Source organism: Camarhynchus parvulus, chromosome 1, assembly GCF_901933205.1.
Source record: "Camarhynchus parvulus chromosome 1, STF_HiC, whole genome shotgun sequence".
Classification (NCBI taxonomy): domain Eukaryota; kingdom Metazoa; phylum Chordata; class Aves; order Passeriformes; family Thraupidae; genus Camarhynchus; species Camarhynchus parvulus.
The window spans coordinates 87132578-87153955 of record NC_044571.1 but is presented as its reverse complement, the minus strand read 5'-3'; the positions used below and the strand labels follow the sequence as shown (position 1 = coordinate 87153955).

The following is a 21378-nucleotide window of genomic DNA, read 5'->3' as shown; positions in this document are numbered from 1 at the left end:
TCCAGCAAACACTCCTCACCCCTACGAGCCCCCACACCCCCATCCCACCGGGACCCCGCCGCTCTCCAGCATCTCCGGCGGCCGGGCCGGCATCCCGCGACCCCCGTGACGGGCAGCCCCGGCACCCCCGCCCCGGGCCGGCCCGCTCCTGCCACCTCCCCTCTCCCAGGCCGGGAATGGCCCGCAGGTCCCCGCCGCCCCTCGCCCCCCGCGGCGCCGGGTCTCACCCGCGCGTCCCTGGGCCGGGCCGGATAGGGCCGAGTGCTGGGGGAGCGGCGGAGGGAGGGCAGGACGCGGCCCCAGCTCCTGCCAGCGGAAACGGGAGGAGGGGCTCGGACCGGCGTTACCGAGCGGGGAGGAGCTGGGGGCGCTGCCCAGGGGAGGCTCCAGCCCCGCGGAGGAGGGAAGGGAGGGATGGAGGGTGGGAGGGAGCGCTGCCAGCCCGCTCCTCCAGCGCACCCCACCCGCTCCGTCCTGTGCCCGCCGGAGCCCCTTTGGCAGAGCTCTGCCTGGAGCCCGCCCCGCTCCCTCTGCCGCCCGCGGTACCCTCCGGGAAACCCCTGGGGTGGGCGCCAGGAGCATCCCCCGGCACACCCTCTCGCCGGGGCGGGGGGCTCCGACCGCCCCCCTCAGCTGCCCCTGCCCCGAGGGACCCGCGGCTGGACGTCCCCTCCGGGCTCAGGCAGGCAGGGGTGGTGCCTGTGCCCGCAGGCGGCCCGGAGTGCAGCCCCGACCGCCGCTGCGAGCGGCAACCCCGGGCTGAGATGCTCGCTGGTCCGAAGCCCACCACGACTGCCAGTGTGTTGGCTTTGGCTTCTAGCACAGGGGGAGAGCGTGTCTTGAGTGTTCCCCTGTCGCAGCTGGAGTTGTAGACAGGTGTGGGTCAGTGTCTTCTCCCAGGTAACAAGTGATAGGACAAGAGGATACAGCATCAAACTGTGCCAGGTGAGGTTTAGATTAGAATTAGAAAATATTTCTTTGCTGAAAGTGTGTTCAAACATTGGAACAGGTTGCTCAGGGAAGTGATGGAGTCACCATTCATGGAAGTATTCAAAAAATGAGTATATATGGTGCTCAGACTTGTTTTAGTCATGGACACAGCAGTCCTGGGTTTATGGCTGGACTCTTGGACACCTTTTCCAATCTTAACGATTCTGATCTGTGGTGCTATGAGAGACAGGGCCATAAGGGAGCTCTTCTGACATCATATGGAAAGTCCCCACCTGCCTTCCTCTCGGTGTCAGTGGAAGTGCAACAAAAACTGAATGAAGTCAATTTCAAGCACTCTCCCCAGCAGAAGACTCTCACGAGTTGTCTTAACAAAGCTGGGGAAAGTTTTGGCATGGACCACTAAGCGAAGTGTTATGTGCTGAGGAAACAACCTAGAACTGGGGCAGAGATGCCTACAGAAGGAGAGCAGTGCAGTTATGGACATGGGCCTCCTGAGAGGAACTGTATATTCCAGTGTATGAAGAACAACTCAAGGCTTTACCATAAATGTTTTTGCAGATGGAAGGAAGATCTGTTTCACATTCCGAGGTCCCCTGTGTATTCTCATTTCCTTCTCTGGTACTGCTGCTGCTTCACACTTCTCAGTTCAAGGGGATGTCCACATCAAATATATTCTCTTGTACTTTCCATCATGTCCTAAGTGGATTTTTATAAACTGCTTGGTTTAACAGACTCGAAGCATCCTCATGGCAGTGCTGCCAGCAACACAACTGTCATTTGCTGCATGTTTGTTTCTCTCCCTCCCAGAAGAGAAGCACGTGCTACAGCTCTCTGTGATTTATTTACATGCAGAAGTACACAAACATTGCTGTGTGTTTACCTTAAAGCAAGCAATGAAGGAAATATATCTTGCAATGCAACAAGAGATAAAGAGATCTGTGGAGAGAACTTCTTTTGGTTCTTTGGTTCCAGGCTCCAAGAAGAGTCCATCTCCTCCTGAATGCTGTAGCTCTAATGCAGCAAATCCCATTAGACCTGAGGACTGAAGGATCTTCATTCCAGAAATGATGCCAATCTTTAGTAAGTTAAACTTTGGAAACAACAACTTCCTGAAAGACAAGCAGCAGAGGAAGTCAGCAGACAATGAGAACACATGTGACACTTTTGGTTCTGATGTTATTGTTGGTTGGTTGTTCACTCTAAGAGACAGCATGATGTCGTGTTCTTTACCTGTCGCATAAGCAAAGCAGCTTTATACCCAGGTATATGGGATTTCTATAGTTCAAGTCTAAGTAAAAAATCAGTATGTGAAATCAAGTCATCATTTTGTGTCTACTTTGGAAAAAGGTAAAACGTGCACAGGAAAAAAAAAACATATGGGAGCTTAGTATGAACCTGATGATTTAGGGAAGAGCTTGAGGATCACTGTGAAACTGAGGACTGGAGTTGCTGATACTGTAGATACACTTTGTACCAAGGAAACTGCATTTATGTGCAGGTCTCTTCTCAATTATGCCATCAAGTTTAGGAAAGTAGTCTGTTGGACCTGTGTTCCAGCTTCAACTAGCCATCTTCCACATGCAACCAAATCTAACATGGGGGCACTCTGATGTTGTCCATACAGTGAGGAAGAGGAGTTGCACCTCATCAGCATCTTCTCTCAGGCAACCAGCAACAGGACAAGAGGCCACAGTCTTAAGCTGCACTAGGGGAAGTTTAGGCTTGGCATTAGAAAAATGATTTTCACAGAAAGAGTGGTTCAGCATTGGAATGGGCTGCCCAGGGAGGTCCAGGGAGTCACTGTCCCTGGAAGTGTTTAAAAAAAAAAAATGGATGTGGCACTTAGTGCCATGCTTTAGTTGATAAGGTGGTGTTAGGTCATAGCTTGAACTTGACAGTCTCAAAGGTCTTTTTCAACCTTAATTTTGTGATTTTGTGTACCTGAATCCATGGCATATGACCAGCAAACCTGAAGGCTACATGCAGCTTCTGAGAATAGCTTTGAGTAGCTGCATTTGAGGCATCCAGAAAAGGATGCTCTCCACAGTCATTCACAGGATGTACCCCCTCTACTGTAATAGCAAGTCTGTGGCTTTGGTCTCAGCCACCAATTTCAGATGAAATCATAATATGGCAACAGAGCTGAGTGCTGTGGGGAAAAATAAGGAGGTTGCTGGATTTTGCACCTCAAAGAGATGAGGGGGGTGCTTGTCTCTAAAGATGCTGTATTAGTTTTCCTCAGAATGAGCACTAGTACTTTCATGGCTCATGTAAAAGGCCAAAATTGTATGGCCTCTTAAATGAGAGGAGTCAAGATTTGGAGTCTTGACTAATTGCTGAACCAGCAGGCAAACATGGCTTCCGTGGCTGAACCATGGCAAACATGGTAGTAGATCTGGATCTGGTGTCCAAGAGGATTGGGACTGCACCACGGTCTGTGAGGTTATGGACAGAGCTGTGGTCAGCCTAAGCTTCTGGCTAGCCTTCCCTCATAGAGAGTAGCCCTGATCTTGCCATTTCGGTACAAGCATGCAAATTGTCTGCTGCCTTCCTGCTTGGTTTTGATGTAGACTCTGCTTGCAGGATTAGTGAAACAGCATGACCCCCTGGCAGCTTCTTGGAGGCTCAGCATGTGTTCTTCCTGCCCCTTCCACAGCTCTACAGCAAGTTTGAGGATGTTCTCACCCATCTGAATTAGTTCTTATTCTTTGCTGTAACCACACAAGATTCTCAACTCCTTCATCTGGTCCAAGATGTCAAAGAAGCAAGACAAAAATGAGCTGGGTAATAGGGAAGAAAATGCCACTGGGAAACCATTGCACCAAAGGCTAAAGCATGTGGGTTATACTCAAGGAAATAATGATCCTTGGATCTAGATATTGAAGTAGAAAGAGATTTAAATTCAATCCCTACCTTTTTCTCTAGGCCCACCTACATGTCTTTGTTGGCAATGTCAGCTTAAGAAGTTCCCACCCCCTCACCACAAATACATGAATGAATTCAAAGGAACTTGTCTTACCTGAAGTGTTCCTTTTGGCTTTGAAGTGCAGATGAAGGGAGGGCTCCTGACTTGCCTAGTTCTGTGTTGCTCAGACCCATGCTCTTTCTTATCTCAGAAGACTATCAGTAAGTGGAATCATTTTAGTAATTCAGTTTGACATGATTCCACAAGCAGATGTAGCTGCACAAATAAGGGCTGATAAACTGAAGCATGTACATTAGAAAAAAGGGAATCAGTTAAATGGAAAGCTTTTAAGTGCTTTGTTATAAAGCAAACATGGATATTTAGATCTGTTTTGTCACTTTACCTTCTAAGGTCTCAGTGTTGTGGCTGGAAAGTGACCAGGGGAATCAGCTTTTAATGTTTCGTCCTTTGATTTGACAGCAAGTTCTTACAGGTTAAGTTAATAATTTTGGTACTTCTGCCCCAACAGAAATTAAACTTGTAAGACACTCTGATATCCTCATTTGTTGTCAGTTCTTTAGAGTTCAGTTAGCCTTTCCTCTTGAATCTATGTCTTTTTTTACATATGCTGCTATTTTGTGTTTGCTTTTCTTTATTTTTAGCAAAATTGCAGCTGGCTCGTAGTTTGATGTACTGTCTGGGTTTCTTCTGGTGAAATTCCAAGAAAGGAAGCCTTGGGGACAGAGAGCTACAGTGCTTCCAGTCTTTGAAGTATTTTTGCATGGATCTCACCCATTCTGCAAGGGGACAGAAACTTTTTAGTCCAGATCAAAATTTCCAGTACTTCTTTTGCCTCTTAGCTTTACTAAATCTTCTTCATCTCTTGGCCTACATAAAAGTGATCTCTCCCAGACACACAAATTTTCTTTTCCTTTCTCCACTGAGTTTCAAAGGCAGGTAGATGTCTCTTGCTAACCCTGGTTATTGACACCAGGGAGCTGTGAACTCCAAGAGCAAGCATAGAGAGGAATACTGCCAGAGAAAAATCTTCCACTGGTATTAAGTTGAAAATAAACCCTGCATAAGTCTCCCAAAATCAACTGTGCAATGATTTCCTCTGTCCCACAGCCCGTTGGTTCGTGTTTACTGCCTTGATAACATCTATAACTTGCTTAATGTGATTTTATTAATGATCAACTAATGGACTAAGTGAACTTCTAGGGCTCATCTTCTTCAGGGACTGACTTCCATAGGGTCTTGCATGCTTTCACTGCTGGTGTAACCCAGCAGTGAAAGCATGCAAGGCACCAAGCTCATGTTTGCAGGAGAGTACTAATACACATCATAAGGAATTTTCCGTTGCTGAGGATTTTCTCTGCCCTTTCTCTGTACAGGCTTCATTTCAAAACATTGTTGTCTGCATTGGCCAAGAATACTTTTCCCAAGGGTCAGTCTTTTTTCTTATTAGCGAGGTTTTATTTGATTTGTTGCCTGCTCCACATATGGTTCAGAGATCAGGACAGAGATTGCACAGGGCTGAAGCAAGCAGGTGCATGCATCACCAATTGACTGTAGACAGTCGGTGCCATTCATACCTATGTGGCCAGCTGGAGGGGATGCCTGGTTTGCAGAGATTTAGCTAACTCAGTCCTGGGTGGCTGGGTCACCTGGCTGGGACTAGCAGTAACACCCAATGGATGGGCAAGGGCAGCCTGTGCTTGTATGGATTTTTCATGTGTAGCACAGAACAGCAGGTATTTCAAGATGCTTTGTCTTCTCGGTGTTTAAAGTACTTGGCTCATCTTTCTCCAAGCTTGACTGATTCTGGTTACCAGCCATGCAGATCTTAAGGAAAGCTGTTGGCATCTGTGTGTCTGTATTACTGTTTGGAAGTCCGTTCTTGAAGGTATTTCTTTGTCTTGGAGAGAGCAGGCAGGAACTTGGTGTAGATTTTGCTTAATAGGTGCAAGCAGATTTTCTGTTCTTGACCATCCACTTTTGGCTCCTGCACAGAGAAGGTTAACAGCACTAGCCCTGCAAGGTCCTTAAAAGTAGCCTCTGAGAATGCAGCGTCTACAAGATTGGGGGGGCAAATTTCACTTTTCCCATAACAGGAAACAAATCATCCTTCTCCATCTCTCTGACTTCACGGCATTATTATCTTCACTATCCTCCTTACCCTTATCCTTTCCTTCCCATGCTTCAAAGCACAGGGTCTGCCTGGTGAAGACTCATCCCTGTCAGGGACCTCCCACATGCAAATGGAAGCCCACACTTTCACAGTTAAAACAGATCAACTGGCATGCAGTTGCTTAATGAGGAAGTAAGTCAATTAGTCCCCCTTCCAGATTAAATTGATTGTCCAGGCCACAAGACTCTGCCTGGCCACCCAATAAATTTCCTGTTCACCCTCTGCCAGAGCATCATGCAAACAACCTCTTCCCTCAGAGCAACATGAATAGCTGCATCTTTCCCCACATCAGCAGCATTGTGGAGACCAAGATTATTGCCTCTCAATGACTCCTCTCTGAATAGACAGCCTCAGTTTACAAGTAAAGCAAAGAGGCTGTGTTTGATTGCCTTGGAAACACAGAAAGCTAAGCTGTTTTCACTCTTCCCTCTCATTCTTTTCTTCCCGTTTGCTCACCAAATGACATCCTGTGCAATATTTGTGCATCTCACTGTCTGCAACTAACAGGTGGAATAATTTGACCTTTGTGAACAATTATTTTGCTGGTGCACAAGAGCACAGACTGGCTCACTGAGCATTGGTAGCTGTGCAGGGAGAACAGAAGCAAAAGCAGCAAGAATTATTTTAGTCTGTCAAGTCATCAGACTTGATACATAGAGGAAATCTACTGGGCAAGACAACATGATTTAACATACCAAATTTTCTAAGCATAATTTTATTTAAAACGCACAAGAAAGATTGGTCTCTCTCTGTCATGCATGGACAAGAGAGAAGAAGAAACAAGCTTCTAACGGAGCAAGGCTGAATGAGCCTGTGACTGCACAACTGCTGATGTGGCCAGGCAGCTGTGCAGGATATATGTGCAACCTCTACACACAGGCACATGACTGTGTATGTCTAACTAACACCTATATAAATGCATGGTAACTACGTCTGAGCACGTGTTGGCTTTCAAATGAATGTAAATGTGCGCACACACTCAGACCAGGTGTAGCAAGAACATTTTCAACCTGTTCATATGTGATCAGAGTTGTGGAAGCTGCTGCCATTGCCACTGGCCCACCTGTATGCTCAGGTGCATATGCTCCTTTTATGTGTGTGATCACACCCTGGGTATGCACTGTGGGAAATGCTTTTCACAGGATGCTGATTGTGGTGAGACCCTAAAGCAGTCATTTGCCTGTTTCCTTGACTCCAAATCTTTTTCCCATTTGCACAAACCTGGAGATGGAAACGTCACTCTATCAATCACAAAGCAGCTCAGAGGTACTTTTCTGAAAATACACAATATCTGCAGTTTATTTTTCAGTTTGGTTTGGGGGGGGCAGGGGTAGTTCAAGCACAGACTTTTTTCTTAGACATGCATTCCATGGACAACTCAGGGCAGAGAGTCTCTAGTCCTTCACCAGCCGGTAGATGTGATGTTGGGCACCGTGGTCACTAGTTGATACTTCAAAAACATATGCTATGCACAGCAAGGTCTCCTGTGTGTCCCTGTTTGTCACAACCTAGACAGAAAAGGAGAAGAAGCTGAAATGGCAACTGCTATTTCTCTGCTTATGTATTCCAACACATTCAACACAAAGCAGAAAATCAGTAATAGACAAAGAACAGAGAAGTGCAGGATCGATACATAGCTTGGCCCACAAACCACAGCACTTTTGCATCCTCAGAACTACAATGCAGTGAAGAGACAGGGAGATGACCAAAAGTTCACTGTGACCAAGCAGTGATCACATCAGCGGAAGCAGGTTCTCTACTTCCCACCCCTGATGTTGCAGATTTCAGCAGAGTGAAAGTGTTTCACTGAAAAAAAAGCTCTTCTTGCTCTGTTTGTTGGGTATAGAGGAGCCCCCTCCTGTGGCACACCCACTTCAGTTCACACACATATTGATACATCACAACCACAGACAGTTGTTTTCCTTCATCTGCTCCTGCTTGTCAATGGTAGACACAGAACACGAGGATTAAAGAGTATAACTCCTGTTACAGGAGACTTACAGATTTGACTCCATTACACCTCCCATTCCATACACTGTAGATGTTGGGAGAAGGATGGCTGCTACACTCATGCATTCTTACAGAAGCTCCTTTTTTCCCATTTTTTTCTATGGCCCCTCAGGACCCTTTAGCGTCTCTACAACGTGACTCTGTCAGCAGCATGGTGAAGGAGCAGTGTTGTCCTAGTTTCTGCAGCATGCACTAGGTGGCAGAGACAAGAGAAATATTGCTCTCAGAACTCCTAGCTCAGCTTCCCTCTCTGTCACTGCACAGCTTTGCACATTCTTGTTACCTGAGTTTGTGCCATAGCTAAAGTTCTCTCCTGCTGGAGAACACAGATTTTTATCAGCAGCAGCACAAGCTCAACTGCAGAATAAAACCATTCCAGCTGGAGGCTTGAACTGTACCGAAGCCCAACTGTTCTTGTGAAAACAGGAAGAAAATGGCTGTTTTCAAACTTTCCTATTAATTTTTAGCAGTCTGATTTTGGCCTGTTTTCTTTTCTTACTTCATGATTGGATTTGCAGTTGAAGTCCTTTCTTCTGCAAGATGTGGTGAGTTATATACATCCAGGTGAGCTAAGGCACCAGGCCCTTTTCTGAAAAATGGGCTCTGAAATCTTGGAGAGTTCTAGATCCAGAGAAAAGTGCCAAGCAACATAAATGATGCTTATGGGATTAGGGGTATTCTAAGCTCATAAAAGGGTTTATAAAAAGTATAATTAGACTTGGCTCAAAGGTGGTAGTGGAGACTGAGGACTACCAACATGCCTTACATAATGCATTTTTCATCTCCGCAGTGGGGAGTGGGAAATGCCCATGCTGCTGCTCAGGGAGCAGCACTTTCATCTTGCACAGCACTGCAAGGTAGTGTGTGCCAGCACCCACTTGGGACATGCCTTCAGTGCCAGAAGATAAGGGAAGGACATGAGATTTCTCAAAACATAAAGCCCCTGAGCAAGTATAACCATGTGACAGGATTTTTCTTAGAATTTATAGAAAATGCTGGCCTGACTGAGGAATGAAACATGCAGAAGGCAGCTACAATGTTCTCCTGTATGGATTACAGCACACAAGTCTTCCATCTCTCTGTCTCTGCCCCTCTCATGCTTTTGCTCATCTAAAAGAACTCTCAGCATTATTACTCCTCATTTCCTCCAGATGTTTAAGATCTTAATGCAAGCATGAAAGAGTAAACTTAATGCCCTATGATGTATATTAACCTTGAATTTTATAGCTGATGTTTCTGAGCCACAGAGCAGTGAAACGAGTTGCCTGCAGTTATCAAAGATCTTCAGAGAATGAAGATCTTCTAATTGCTGTAGCCTTATAATCCTGACCTATCTAGAGGTTGCAGTGATTCAGAAGGTGTCACAGAGTTTCCCCACAACTCCTTTGCATGTCTCCATATTCTGTACAGGTCCCAGGTGGTCCTGAGGAAACAACTTTCTTTCCCCTCTAATATGGTCAGTGAAGAACTCTTCCCACAGAAAAATTTTATAGCCACTCAACAATGACCTTATGGGTTGTTCTTACCTCGCAAAAAGGGCCAGGGCACAGAAAGGACCTCAATATTTGTGAAATAGTGGAATGAGCATTTCCTTCACTGACTTTCATTATTCCCCTTTCTTTGTCTCTCTGCTTCATGAGCTCTCCCTTTATTTTTCTTTTTATCTCTCTCTTACCCAAGTCTCTCAAATTCTTTTGCTGCTCCTCTGCATGAGTTACCATCTCTAGAGCTCCATAAATGGACTTGAAGTGCAATACACATGAAAGAAATTAAGTTCAATTAGATGCTGAGCTATAAAAAGAAATCTGCTTTGACTCTCAACAGTGAACTCCTGCATGGTGCTTACATGTTGCCAAGTTGCAACGAAAACAGCTGAAATCCCTACCTGTAAGATAGTGAAGTTCTCCAGCACACTGTTCATCATGTACTTCTCGGGAAGGTGCTTGAGTTTGTGGATGAAGTTGATCATGTATTCACAGAGAGGGGAGCGGTGGATGCGGTAGGAGTAGTGTCCATTCTCATAGCGTGCATACTCTGTCTGCAGGGAAAAACAGAGAGGGGCACGTGGGGCTATGCTGGCACACCAGTGGCACTGTCACAAAAAGGCACTCAGAGCAGAAAAATTACAGTGGCACTTTTAAATAATTTTATGAACAGTGACCATAGTACTTTGCACTGACTCAAGGTCAGTCCCCTTAAGTCCTCCAACTTCTTTGGCTTGATTTCTTGTTTTCTTGAGAATGGTGGGCTCCAGCTTCTGAGCAGCAAACCCTCAAAGCACTGTGAAATGTAACTAAGAGGAACAGACCAGTTGACACCTACACTACAGTCTGCATCTCTACTGGAAAAGTACTAAGTGTGAATAAATTGAAAAAGTTAATAACTACTGCTTTAGCAAGACCAGGAAGTAATGATAGTAATACTATGCTCAGGATGCTTTATAGTTAAAAGACTAAAGCTTTCTGGGATCTGTGTGAAAGAACATAGAATTTATGCCACCCCCACTTAAAAAAGGGTCTGGCCAATGATACACAGAGGGATTTTTTTGCTCACATTCTCACCTTGGTTCCTGTATATTTTATCTGCCTTTGAAGAGAAACTGAAGGCATATTCTATGATTTCACAGCAGACCCTTAAATGCCTGTAACCTTCTTTCACCCCAGAGGCTTGATCTTCTTTCATGTGCACCATGACACCTTCCTTTAGCCCCTCTATCCCTTTGCAAATACTTAACTTCAGGCATCATGTGGTTGGAGATGGGTTTTGGGGGAGGATGCACCTTGAACTGACTGCTGACATGAGAACAGCCGGTGTTCTGCACATAGATGCTTCTGCATCCTGAGGTTCCTTAAGAAACAGGGCAGCAGGGGGCATGTCAAAGCAGCTCTCTTAGCAGCTGAATGTGGCGTCAAAAAGAATTTCTTCAATGCCAGTTCTATGCATAACCCAGTTATTTGCTGTTGCTCAAGCAGTAAGTGTATAAGCGCTAGATCTAATAAAGCTGTAAGGCTTTATTAGAAGGTCTGTAAATTATTGCAGTCAAATTAATAGCTATAGTTTATAAATGATCTGTTTAAAAACACTGGTGAGAATGAGGTGTTGCTTATATGTTTTCACATTTCTGGACTACAAAACACATCTATGTTCCTTAGCTTTCCTTTGCTTCCCAAAAAACCCCAGAGAATCGGCAAAGCTAAGAGTCATATGTATTTACATCTCCTCAGAGACTGAGATTTAAGGGAAAAGTAGCAAACACTAGCAGATCTTCAGTGAAATACTAAGACAAGCATTTTGCAGGCTGAGTGATCTTACATCTATGGCATCCATCTCCCTGACAAGAAGCAGGAGATATATTTTGCCTTGAGATACAAAGGCAGGATGCAAATACTTGAAGTGACAAAATGGCAGCCAGAGGGAATCTTGCACCCAAGTGTCTACTCCTTACCTCTACTTTCTCTACCACCTGCTTTCCAAAGGAACACACTTTGGTGGAACAGGTAATGACCATGTTTTCTGGGCTCTCATACTGGCTGGAAACACCATAGAAAGATCTGGATTCATCTTCAATATTGGTATTCAAATCAGCCTGCCAAAGAGAAGAACAAAAAAAAATTCAGATGGTTATCAATAGATGGTTGTGGCATTTTCTCACCATTACCTTGCATAGCCAGGATAGTGAAGTATTGGGAGTGTCCCCAGCTCCTTAAGCAGACCAATGTGCATTGAGCAAGAGGGAGAAATCTGAAGAGTACTGAATAAAATCCTATTTCCACTTCAGAAAATGGTGTGGTCTTGCATATGCATTGGGGAAATCTGGTGGAATATCCTCCTAACATGAAAAACACATGACATAGCTTGGAGGTACTCACAAAGCATGTGGAGAACAGACTGCAGAGTCAGAGCAGTGCAACAGGCAGGCTAAACTGGGCTGACTCACCAGGAAGGAAAAAAATAGTAAAGCAACAGCAAAAAAGTTTTTCCACCCTAAGAACATAGGTAAGGGAAAAGAGACAGCAGGGCAAAGGAATGTGTGAGTACACACACATATCAAGTTCAGGTACTACAAATGTAAATAGACAGAATGCAACATAAGGAATGTTGGTTACTGATGGATCCGGCCCAGTTACCCCTGAATTCAAACCCATCTCCAGTAGCAGCCACAGTTTTCAAATGTGGGTGCCTCAGGCTGGCTAACCGAAGCCTCCTGTTGGGACAGAACTCCTAAAAATCCTGGCTGTCTGAAGCTTCCACCAGGGGTCATTCCAACCGCAGTTATGAAACAAGTGGCAGCTGCCTTAAGCTCTAGAAACACTACGGGTTTGTGGGAATGGCCAGCTCAGCTCCCTCCCCTTCAAAACTAAAAGGGCAGAGCTCCTCTGTGCTCCACAAGCCCATGTGCTAATTCACATCAGCCTAAAAGCAAGGATCACTTCCCATAGGCTGCTCCAGAGCATTTTATTCTTCCAGCTGAGCTAAGGGAAGAGGAAACTGAAGAAAATGTGTTCCAGCTACAGTGTGACTAAGACAGCATTAGATGCCATTCTAGCAGGGTTTTCTTAACCGATGTCAGTGAAGAGATTTTTATTTGAGATCTAGAGCAGAACTAAGGACAAGCAATGTGGTAGAACTGGACCACCACAATAATGAATGCCCCTCTTTCTTTGCCATGCAAAATACCTGCCTCTTAAGCGCCATGAGATAATAAATACTGTTAGCTTAGTTGTCTTAAGGAGCAGCTTGACAAAAGGTTTAGGTCAGTCTAGAAAGTGACAATCAAGTTTTCTCCCCTTCTGTAGACACGTGGGCTTGCTGCTGCCTTTGTGGCACCACAAAAGATAAGGCAACAAAGAACGCCTATTTTCATAGCAACACATACTTGGATTGGCTTGAGTCTCCTGAGAAACTGCACCTCAGAGTTGTAGTTTGATGATGCCAGGCTGGTCCTGACCCCAAGAGAGAGCAGTCTCAGTCCTCCAGAGCAGTTTGTGCTTCCCCATTCCTGCTGTACTGACACACATCTCTGTAGCTGTATTACAAGGCTCACTGAGGAATTGCTCAGTTAGCTCTCAGTGGGATCAGTTCCCTGGCCTGCTTCAGAAACACCTGTGTGTGTTCAAACAAAGAATGTGTTGGGAGGATGGGCGGCAACAGGGATAGCAGAAGGCAGGACAGCTTATTCCAGTGAATTGTTATGGCCATGCTGAAGACCTTGGTATTAAATAACTGTAGTTATGCAGCTACTTTCTTTGTACCACAAATGCACCTGTCTTAGAGAACAGCAGTATTACTCCATTCTGGTTTAGGTTTTTATTAAGTTACTGTAACACTGTACTTTAATACTGTGATACTTACTTCCATGTCAATGCAATCAACTGTACTGTTTATTTCACCCACACTCCAACTGTCTGAATAAAGATTAACTTCTTCCCTTGTCCAGAGAGGAACTAGACTAGGATTCCTTCACAATATTTTTCTGCTATTTCCCTTGGGAGTCATAAACACAATGTATGGACTTGATTCCGCTCTTCCAAAGAAATTCTCCCACTGATCCAAAAGAACAAAGGGTCAAGGCTACAGAGGCTTGGTTAGGCCACTGCTACATAAACAGAACCAGACAAACATTTTCAGGGTCTCACTAGTAAAGTTAAGGTTACATTCTCCAAAAGACTCAATGGTAAAATTTAAAAATAAATACACTCAATACAAGGCAAAGCAGAAATGTGCTAGTTCCACTTCATGAGAAAAGCATCACTAGCTCTAAGAAGCCACTCTAGGTGCTCCCACAGTTTGACAAGCCTCCCATCACAAGGCCAGACTAGAATTTCACAGCAAATTAACATCTAATTAATCAACATTAATGGCAAAGCTACGGTAATACTGTTTGAATTAAGGAGTTGTCACCATTCACTGACATTATATACAATCAGGAACCTGGAAGCCCTGTTGCAGTGGAGCAGCGGGATCATGGTGGAACTCCCTCACATTTACACTGCACATTTTATTCTAAAGCTTGTCCCATATTATGGGCTAGGACGGTCAGACGTGGAGTGATCAGTCACCAGGAGCTGTGTACCCACCTCCTGTTACCTTTGCAGATCCCATAGACATACACACAGGGAATTTCAGCAACTCCAGGGAATGACAATAGCAGTTTGCTGAGAGCTTCAGCTCATGTTTGCAGGAGAATGCAGCTGGAGCACCCCAGACACTGCTGGCCTTACAGTTACAGCTTTTTCACCTATTTAAAGCTGCTGGTTCCCACCTCCTTAAGGAAGGTGCTGCCCCCATACCAGAGATTATTTAGCACACACATATCTGCTCTTGAACTATTTGCAACCTGGTTTATACATGTGAACTGAAAATAGCAATGGTGTACATGAATACAAGACCAAGGAATAACTCAGAAGTGGAACTTCAATCTCTTAGCTTTCCCTGCTGTGGAGATGATTACCTCCTGAAGGGAGACAAGGCAGAAAATTGAGGAAGAACACTGTAATCTGCCATGGCCAAATTAAATGTCAACTGGACACTGGGGTAATTCACAAAAGGATGCAGTTAAACTTCTCAGGATTGCATGAGGACAAGACCATGACCAAAAGAGCTACTGCCTTTAGCTTAACATCTAAAAACACTATGGCCTTCATGCCTAGATTCCTATGACTTCCTCACAACACCTAGATCATCAGGACTACATTGCTTCTCTAAAGAAAACCTTGTGTGAAAGCACATGCAGTGCTGGAGTAAGCACCCGAGGTGAGCAGAGACAGGTCTGACTTACTGTGTCCAGTACATTCCACCCTGAAAAGATGCAAGAGAATAATAGTGACTGTGATTCAAAGGAAATTCATCTTCCCAGAACTCCATCAAGTAGGAGAGCTAATCTTCACTTTATGGTCTGAGAATGCATAGAATTTTTTTATATGTAACTGGATGTGACTAGAACCCAGGTGCCTCAACTCCTCTCTGGCAAATGCCCTAGTATGTCCAACAACAAATGAGATGGTCTTAAATACATTGCTTAGCCCAACCTAGGCAGCCAAAGGAGACATAGGCAGGATTTAGCAAAGTCTCACTGAGGGGGCTGAGCTGCCTGGCCCACCAGGCTCCTACTTGCCCCTGCTAGAACAGGGTGGGACTGCGGGGGCAGCAGCAGCAGGATTCAGGCTGTTGGGTGGTGTCCAGCATTCAAACAGCTGTTCTCAGTCTCTTTTACAGGCAAAGCTAAAGATCAAATAAATGAGGCATATTACAAGCTAAATCTGAGTTAGGAGCCACCAGCTGGACCATACTACTTTATCTGACGAAGTCAAGGTTCTTGCTTTCTGTCCCAGAAGTTCTAGATGCAAAAACCTGAGCACACTCTGACACAGCAAAAATCTGATGTGTCTGGGATGTGTTCAACTTGCTGTGTAAGCTCAGCACAGATGACACACTTATCCATACCTTGCCTGATGACTTCCAAGCATGCTGAAACCACAATCACTGAGATATCTGTGATACAGCACATCCCAAATATTCACATACTGCATGCAAGAGTGAATCTGCCTGCTTGGGGGGAAATATCTGCGATTTCCTCCTTTCCAGAGAAGTAAGCAGAATGTTTAATTCCTATAAGACAAGATTTCTAGATGGAAGAGAAGGAATTTGTTCTGGGAAGAGCATAGTAGCCCTCCACAAGTTAATATGTTCCTTTCTCCCCTCCATCTCTGGAAAAGAGTCTTTGAAAATTCCTCAGCAATTCAATCTTTCAATCTGCCTTTTGCTGCTAATAATCTGTTGAACACTGGGGGGACAACTTTGGTGGAAGAAGTGCCATTGGCAGAGTCCCCTTACATAAGGCAGCAACTGGAGAAGGTGCTGGTGATGCCAGGTGAAATTAATGTGTGTAAAAATAATAAAATTCCCTGTTTCCATCTGCTGTCTTGTTTGCTGCCTGAAGAGTACCAAGAACAGAGTGAACGTGGAGACCACATTGCCATTCCTTGCTCTCCAGGCAGTTCCAGGATTGAAAGCATCCAGTGGGCGAGGCAGGGTGCTGAGGGCAATTTGCAGTGCTGCTGTTTTGACTGGATTTGCTTGTGACAGGAGAGAAGCCAGGTGCAAGACAGCAGTTTCCAGCCCACCCCTTCAGCACTTTCCCACAAAAGTATATTCCATTTAGCTGAAAGAAGCACTCAGATGCTCAGAAGATCACTTGCCTATCACCAAGAAGAAACTACTACATACATTCTTCACAGGCAGGACAAGAAATTCCCCTGATTCATGTCTCTGCAGAGGACTGCTCTGTGCAAAGTACTACCTGTCCTGAATTACTGATTTGTCATTTTTCCTTCTGTCTTCCATGCAGAGCCTCACAACTTCTGAAAGCTCCAAGATGCAAGTGCACCATTCTACTAACGTCCAAAGCCCTGAGAACGCCTCTTCCCCAAACTATTAATAACGATCCATAGAGGAGGAGTTCACGGGGAGAAGCAAGGAACAGGTGGCAGAGATAATATTAGCCTGGAAAAGAGCAGGGCTGCCACTGTCCATGTGTTGGGAGGCTGATGTCTCACATTCATTGTCGTGTGCTAGAATGCACTTGGAGCACAGAGAAATGTCACACAGATGTCATACACAACTTGCCAACCCAAGTCCAAAAATCAGTTCATTGTACCAAATCCCCAATGCCAAAATCAAGGAAGAATTGCAACACTGCAACACTCCTTATGTTTCAAACTCATCAACATTTAACTCTTAGCTATTGTATAGATCATTTAAAGCACCTTTGAACAAAGGTGAACATCTCTTTCTCAGTCATACTAGATCCTCAGCGCTACCACAGAGGTCAGGAAACCTCAACCCTGGTGTTTAGAATTAGGCCTCTGGTACACAACAGATGATCTGGTATATTCAATGGTTACTGTAGCAATGGCAGGTTCATGCCTTGGGTTTCTCGAACCTAAAACTACAGATATACAACCCCAACTTACTCATTCCTTGGTTTGTTTAAAGTCTTTGTCACCTGCAACCACAACTTCAACTCAGAACCTCTGAAAAATCAATCACGTCTTCATGTCTCAAAGCTTCCCTTCAAGTATTTAATTCTACTCACCATTTTATCCTAAAATGATGCTATAAATTCAACGGTGTAGTAACTGCTTTATCCAATACATCTTTGAACACCAACAGCATATTTGTGTAGTTGTCCAGAGCTATCAGGCAGCAAAATGTAAAAGCACCCTAGCACATATTGTTACAAAAGTATGAAAATGCAGAGGGATGTAAAAATTTCTGCTGAAATCTAATTTTCTTCCTTTTTTGTTTTTAATCATATTGCCTTATTTGTGAAAAGTATTTGTTTATTTATTTGGTTCTTAAAAGTCTTAGAAGCTTCCATTTAACTAATGACTTGACTTGTAAACTTTGCCTAAGTGACAATCTGTTGTGGTGCCACCAATTAAACCTGATGTTAACTCCAGATGGGATTCAACAATTCAAGGGTACCACAAAAAGTATCAGACAGTCAAAATATTAAACCAAGCCCAGAAATATTTCTGTCCTTATAATTATAGAGCTGCAGAGCCCCACAACCTTGTGCACAGCTGTTTCAAATCCTATGTCACATCTCTTTAATCAAGCCAAATTCCAGTGAGCTGATACCCTCTGAACACCCCACGTGGGAACAGAAAAAACCCAACTTGATGGCATGCCACCATCTAAATCTTTCAAAACCCTGACAGAGGTTGGTCTGACATGGTGCATAGGGCACATTTATACTTCTGATATTAAAAACAAAGTTATCACAATCCCCAAACTGAACCACAAAAGCAGAAAAGCACGCTGTCAATTTTGATAAATAAAATCACAGTTGCAGCAGATCACAATTTCATGATTTCTCTCTCTTCAAGTCAAGGAGTTCAAAGTGTTTAATTCTCTCTGTGTAACATCTCTCTCTAAGCTCCTCCTTTTGGTTCTTGAAACTTCCAAAGCACAGAAGGCAATCAATACCTTTCAAAATACCCTGTCAAAGGATAAGCTTCTCAGCAAGGTGCTGTTTTCTCTCCCAGCCAGAAGAGAGCTGATCTTCCACCTTTTGTTTTGAGCACCCCAGGCAGGCTTTGTTGTACTTTGCCAGGAGCTAATCCCATGAAGGGCTCAGCTCAGTAGCACAGAGACTGCAGGTAATAAAATTATGGGTCCTCAAAAATCAACAGCAACCAACACTCTAGGCACAGGCACTTGAGAAGAAGACTCCCAGCCAACATTCTCCAACTCATTTCTGGAAAGGCTAGGCTTGGGACAGTTGGGAAGTTGCATCTCAAGACACTTAACTCTTCCTTCTGAAAGCACCAGCCGGGAGACTTTCCAGTGCCACTTTGTATGAAGGGAATGAGATATAAAAGCCCATTTTTTATCATCTCACTCTGACTTGAGGTTGAATGATGTGGTAAACTCAAGGTGAAAGGCTCCAAATCTCATTACACATTCCCTCAGCCATCTACTGTACAACTGCCCTGAGCTACTATTATTTTTAATTTCATAATTCCTATGATAATATCAATCACCAAAGCTATTTTGTTTGTACCTTGAAGCACAATGGCATAATTTTTTCAAATTTCAGTTAAATCGCAAAAATCCAAATTGAGTGAGTAAGTTTTTGCCAGGCTGATTTCTACCAATTTACCAGAAGTCATTTCAGTAATATATTTTCAGCATAACCCAATTTAATTATATTTTTCTCTTATCTTTTGCTCTGCCAGCAGTAAGTATGCATCTGTAAATTATTAGTACTTGGATAACACAAAATGCAGCTACAGAGACAGGAGAAGAGATGGAAAAGTATTGCTTCTGGCTGAGGAGTTACACAACACTGAGAGAAGTGAAGGCCTAAGAGTATGCAGAGAATAATTTCTTCTGAATTCTTTACTTATACATGAATAAAAATTCTAGAGGATCCAAGTCACCACTAGCAAATCTGCAGACAATAGTCAAGAACAACTCTACAGATGAACAAGGTGAAAGATAACATCTTGCTGCAAGCCAGAAAGTGTGCCTTGTGGGGTCAAGGAAAGGCCTTGTGGGGTCAAGGAAATATCTTGTGGGGTCAAGAAAAGTGACAGTTGTGGCTGTTTTAAGTTGCCTACATGGGGAAAAATTTGTTGGGAGGCAGTAGTTTTCTAACAGCCAGGGAGGTCACAGCTTTAAAAGTGACAACCTTCATAGCAAATGGGTACCCTACAGAGGGCCCTTCTCTTACCCAGAATTTGACAAGGAAGAAGGCATTGGCTGGCCCCCTTTCAAAGAGCTCCTTCAGGCCCCCTTTCTTCTCAGGGAACTTGTCATAGATCTGCCGGATATCCACTGCCTCGAGGTAGGGGTCATTGTAGCTGGGGCTTGACTGCCCAATGTGCACAAACAGGTGTTTGTTATACTGCAAAAAGAGGAAAAACATGGAATTAGAAAATTGCTCAGTACCATTCAGTACCTACTGAACATCCATTGTCCTTCACAGAAGACTGCTGGAAGTCAATGAAGATTTGATAGAGTTTTCTAAAAGAGCAGAAGAAATCAATAGAAATATCTCTGCTAATACCAGCTCATGCTGTTCTTTCCTTCCTATCAATACATTCATGCTTCTTCCTTCTCTGAAACACCGTTGTTGGGTTTTTTCTTCCTATTTTCACTCCTAAATCATTGCCTTGTGCTGCTGCCATTTAGTTTGCAAAAACCTGAGACACAGAGTGTTGGCGGTGACAGGTCACTCAGTCAAACATCGATGCTCCTGTCCTATGAAAAGCCTGAAATCCCAGAGCAGATAAACCCCAGGCGAATAACACTCTCTTTTCTGAACTCTCCTATCTCAGCCCATCACCAGAGCACATTTCACGATGCAGAATCAAAAAGTTTAGTGAGAGACACAAATCTTACTACTTCCATTTCACTGTGGAAACACGTTGATGCAAATTCGTCACAGTTGCCACCAATTTTAAGTTCTTAGCACACCAGAGAAACACATGGCTTTATGTGATCCTAACAACTTCTGGTTTTGGGTTCAATATTGGAGTCCATCTTACAAGGCTGGACAGGACAGCCAGAATAGCCTGGCAGGGGTTTATGACCTCAGTGCCTTGGGCTCTGGTGTATGAATATCCGTGACCCTGGACAGGGAAGCCAGAAGCACAGTGCACAGACCTGGTTCTATGACTACTTATCCTCTAAGAGGAGGATATCTGGTGTTTCCCAAAGATGCCTTTCTATTCTCTGAGGAGCAACGAAGCAAGTATTTCCATACACATAGAGCAGTATAACACATCCATGATGAACAAGAGCTGTCCAAAGATGCAAAATTAATGAGGGGTGGAAGCAAGGCATGTTTCTTACTGTGTCTTGGTCTTGTTGTTGTTCCAAGAATGCAGAGAACTCTAACATCCAAAGTTTGGAGCTAGCAACCCTTCGTCCTTGCCAAGCTGGTGCTGACGGGGAAGGTGAGAGGCCAGTAGGAGATTCAAACCCTAAGCACACAGGATTTATAAAACAATAATTTAGAAAAAAATGGCAATGGCTTTCCAGTAGAACCTACTGCCAAAGCTGACTCATAGTTTCCTTATGGCTTCATTCATCATGCAAAAATATTATTCACAAGGCCCTCAGTCTACCTGTGCTCTACATGGCTTGCCAGTCACCCTCTGTTACGACAGCACTGCCAGGGGTCATGATGTAAAAGACAAACTACCCAGGTTTGACACCAGAGAAAACATGTGCAGCAACTTTAAGAGGATTTAGACAGAGCCCTAAAGGAGCAGTGAAATAAACTGTTTAGTATCAGAATGAGGCGTCACCAGTGATCTCTTAAAATGGGGAAGCTGAGAAGGAAAAGACATTTGTTATTCCACTTAATGAGAAATTAGGAACACAATCATGTTATGACAAAGAACCATGTTCTAGAGCATGAAGCATGGTGGAAGACCAGTAGAGATATGTAAACTTTTATTTTCTGCTGAGCCAAGAAGAAAAAAAACCCAACTCAACCAATATAAAACAAGAAGAAAACAAAATTTACAAGCTTCAGCTCTCTCAGTAAAAGGATGAGAACAGGTAATAAGAGGAAATCATAACTTTCAAGATTTTTAGAGTGCTGGCTGTTTTTGAAGTTGGAATACAATTTCAAAGGAAGGAAGTACATTTCCTTACCTACCTGGTATTGGAAGCGGAGGCTGTACAGCATAAGGTTGTTGAGAAAAAGGTTTCACACTACAGAAGTACACAAAGAGAGGTGGTTAATAAAAACACAACCAAACAAAAAAATATTTTTCACTGACTGTTTGCACAGATTAGATCA

The 21378-nt window shown here is 44.0% G+C and overlaps 2 protein-coding genes across 3 annotated transcripts in view; both read right to left on the bottom strand.

Moving 5' to 3' along the window:
• Positions 1-893, bottom strand: part of TSPAN9 (tetraspanin 9) — a 169598-nt gene extending 168705 nt beyond the window's left edge. The window contains exon 1 of one of the 2 annotated variants that reach the window (XM_030960955.1): positions 228-893. In XM_030960955.1, coding sequence (XP_030816815.1) covers positions 228-582 — 355 coding nt within the window. In that variant the 5' untranslated portion in view covers positions 583-893. The remainder of the gene's footprint in view (positions 1-227) is intronic. The other variant, XM_030960989.1, reaches the window with a different exon arrangement.
• Positions 894-6558: 5665 nt separating this feature from the next.
• TEAD4 (TEA domain transcription factor 4) overlaps positions 6559-21378 on the bottom strand; it is a 51793-nt gene continuing 36973 nt past the window's right edge. Inside the window, exons 8-13 of the mRNA XM_030949768.1 lie at positions 21235-21290; positions 20421-20551; positions 19297-19470; positions 11503-11643; positions 9943-10095; positions 6559-7555 (exon numbers count right to left, since the gene is read on the bottom strand). Coding sequence (XP_030805628.1) covers positions 7442-7555; positions 9943-10095; positions 11503-11643; positions 19297-19470; positions 20421-20551; positions 21235-21290 — 769 coding nt within the window. The 3' untranslated portion in view covers positions 6559-7441. The remainder of the gene's footprint in view (positions 7556-9942; positions 10096-11502; positions 11644-19296; positions 19471-20420; positions 20552-21234; positions 21291-21378) is intronic.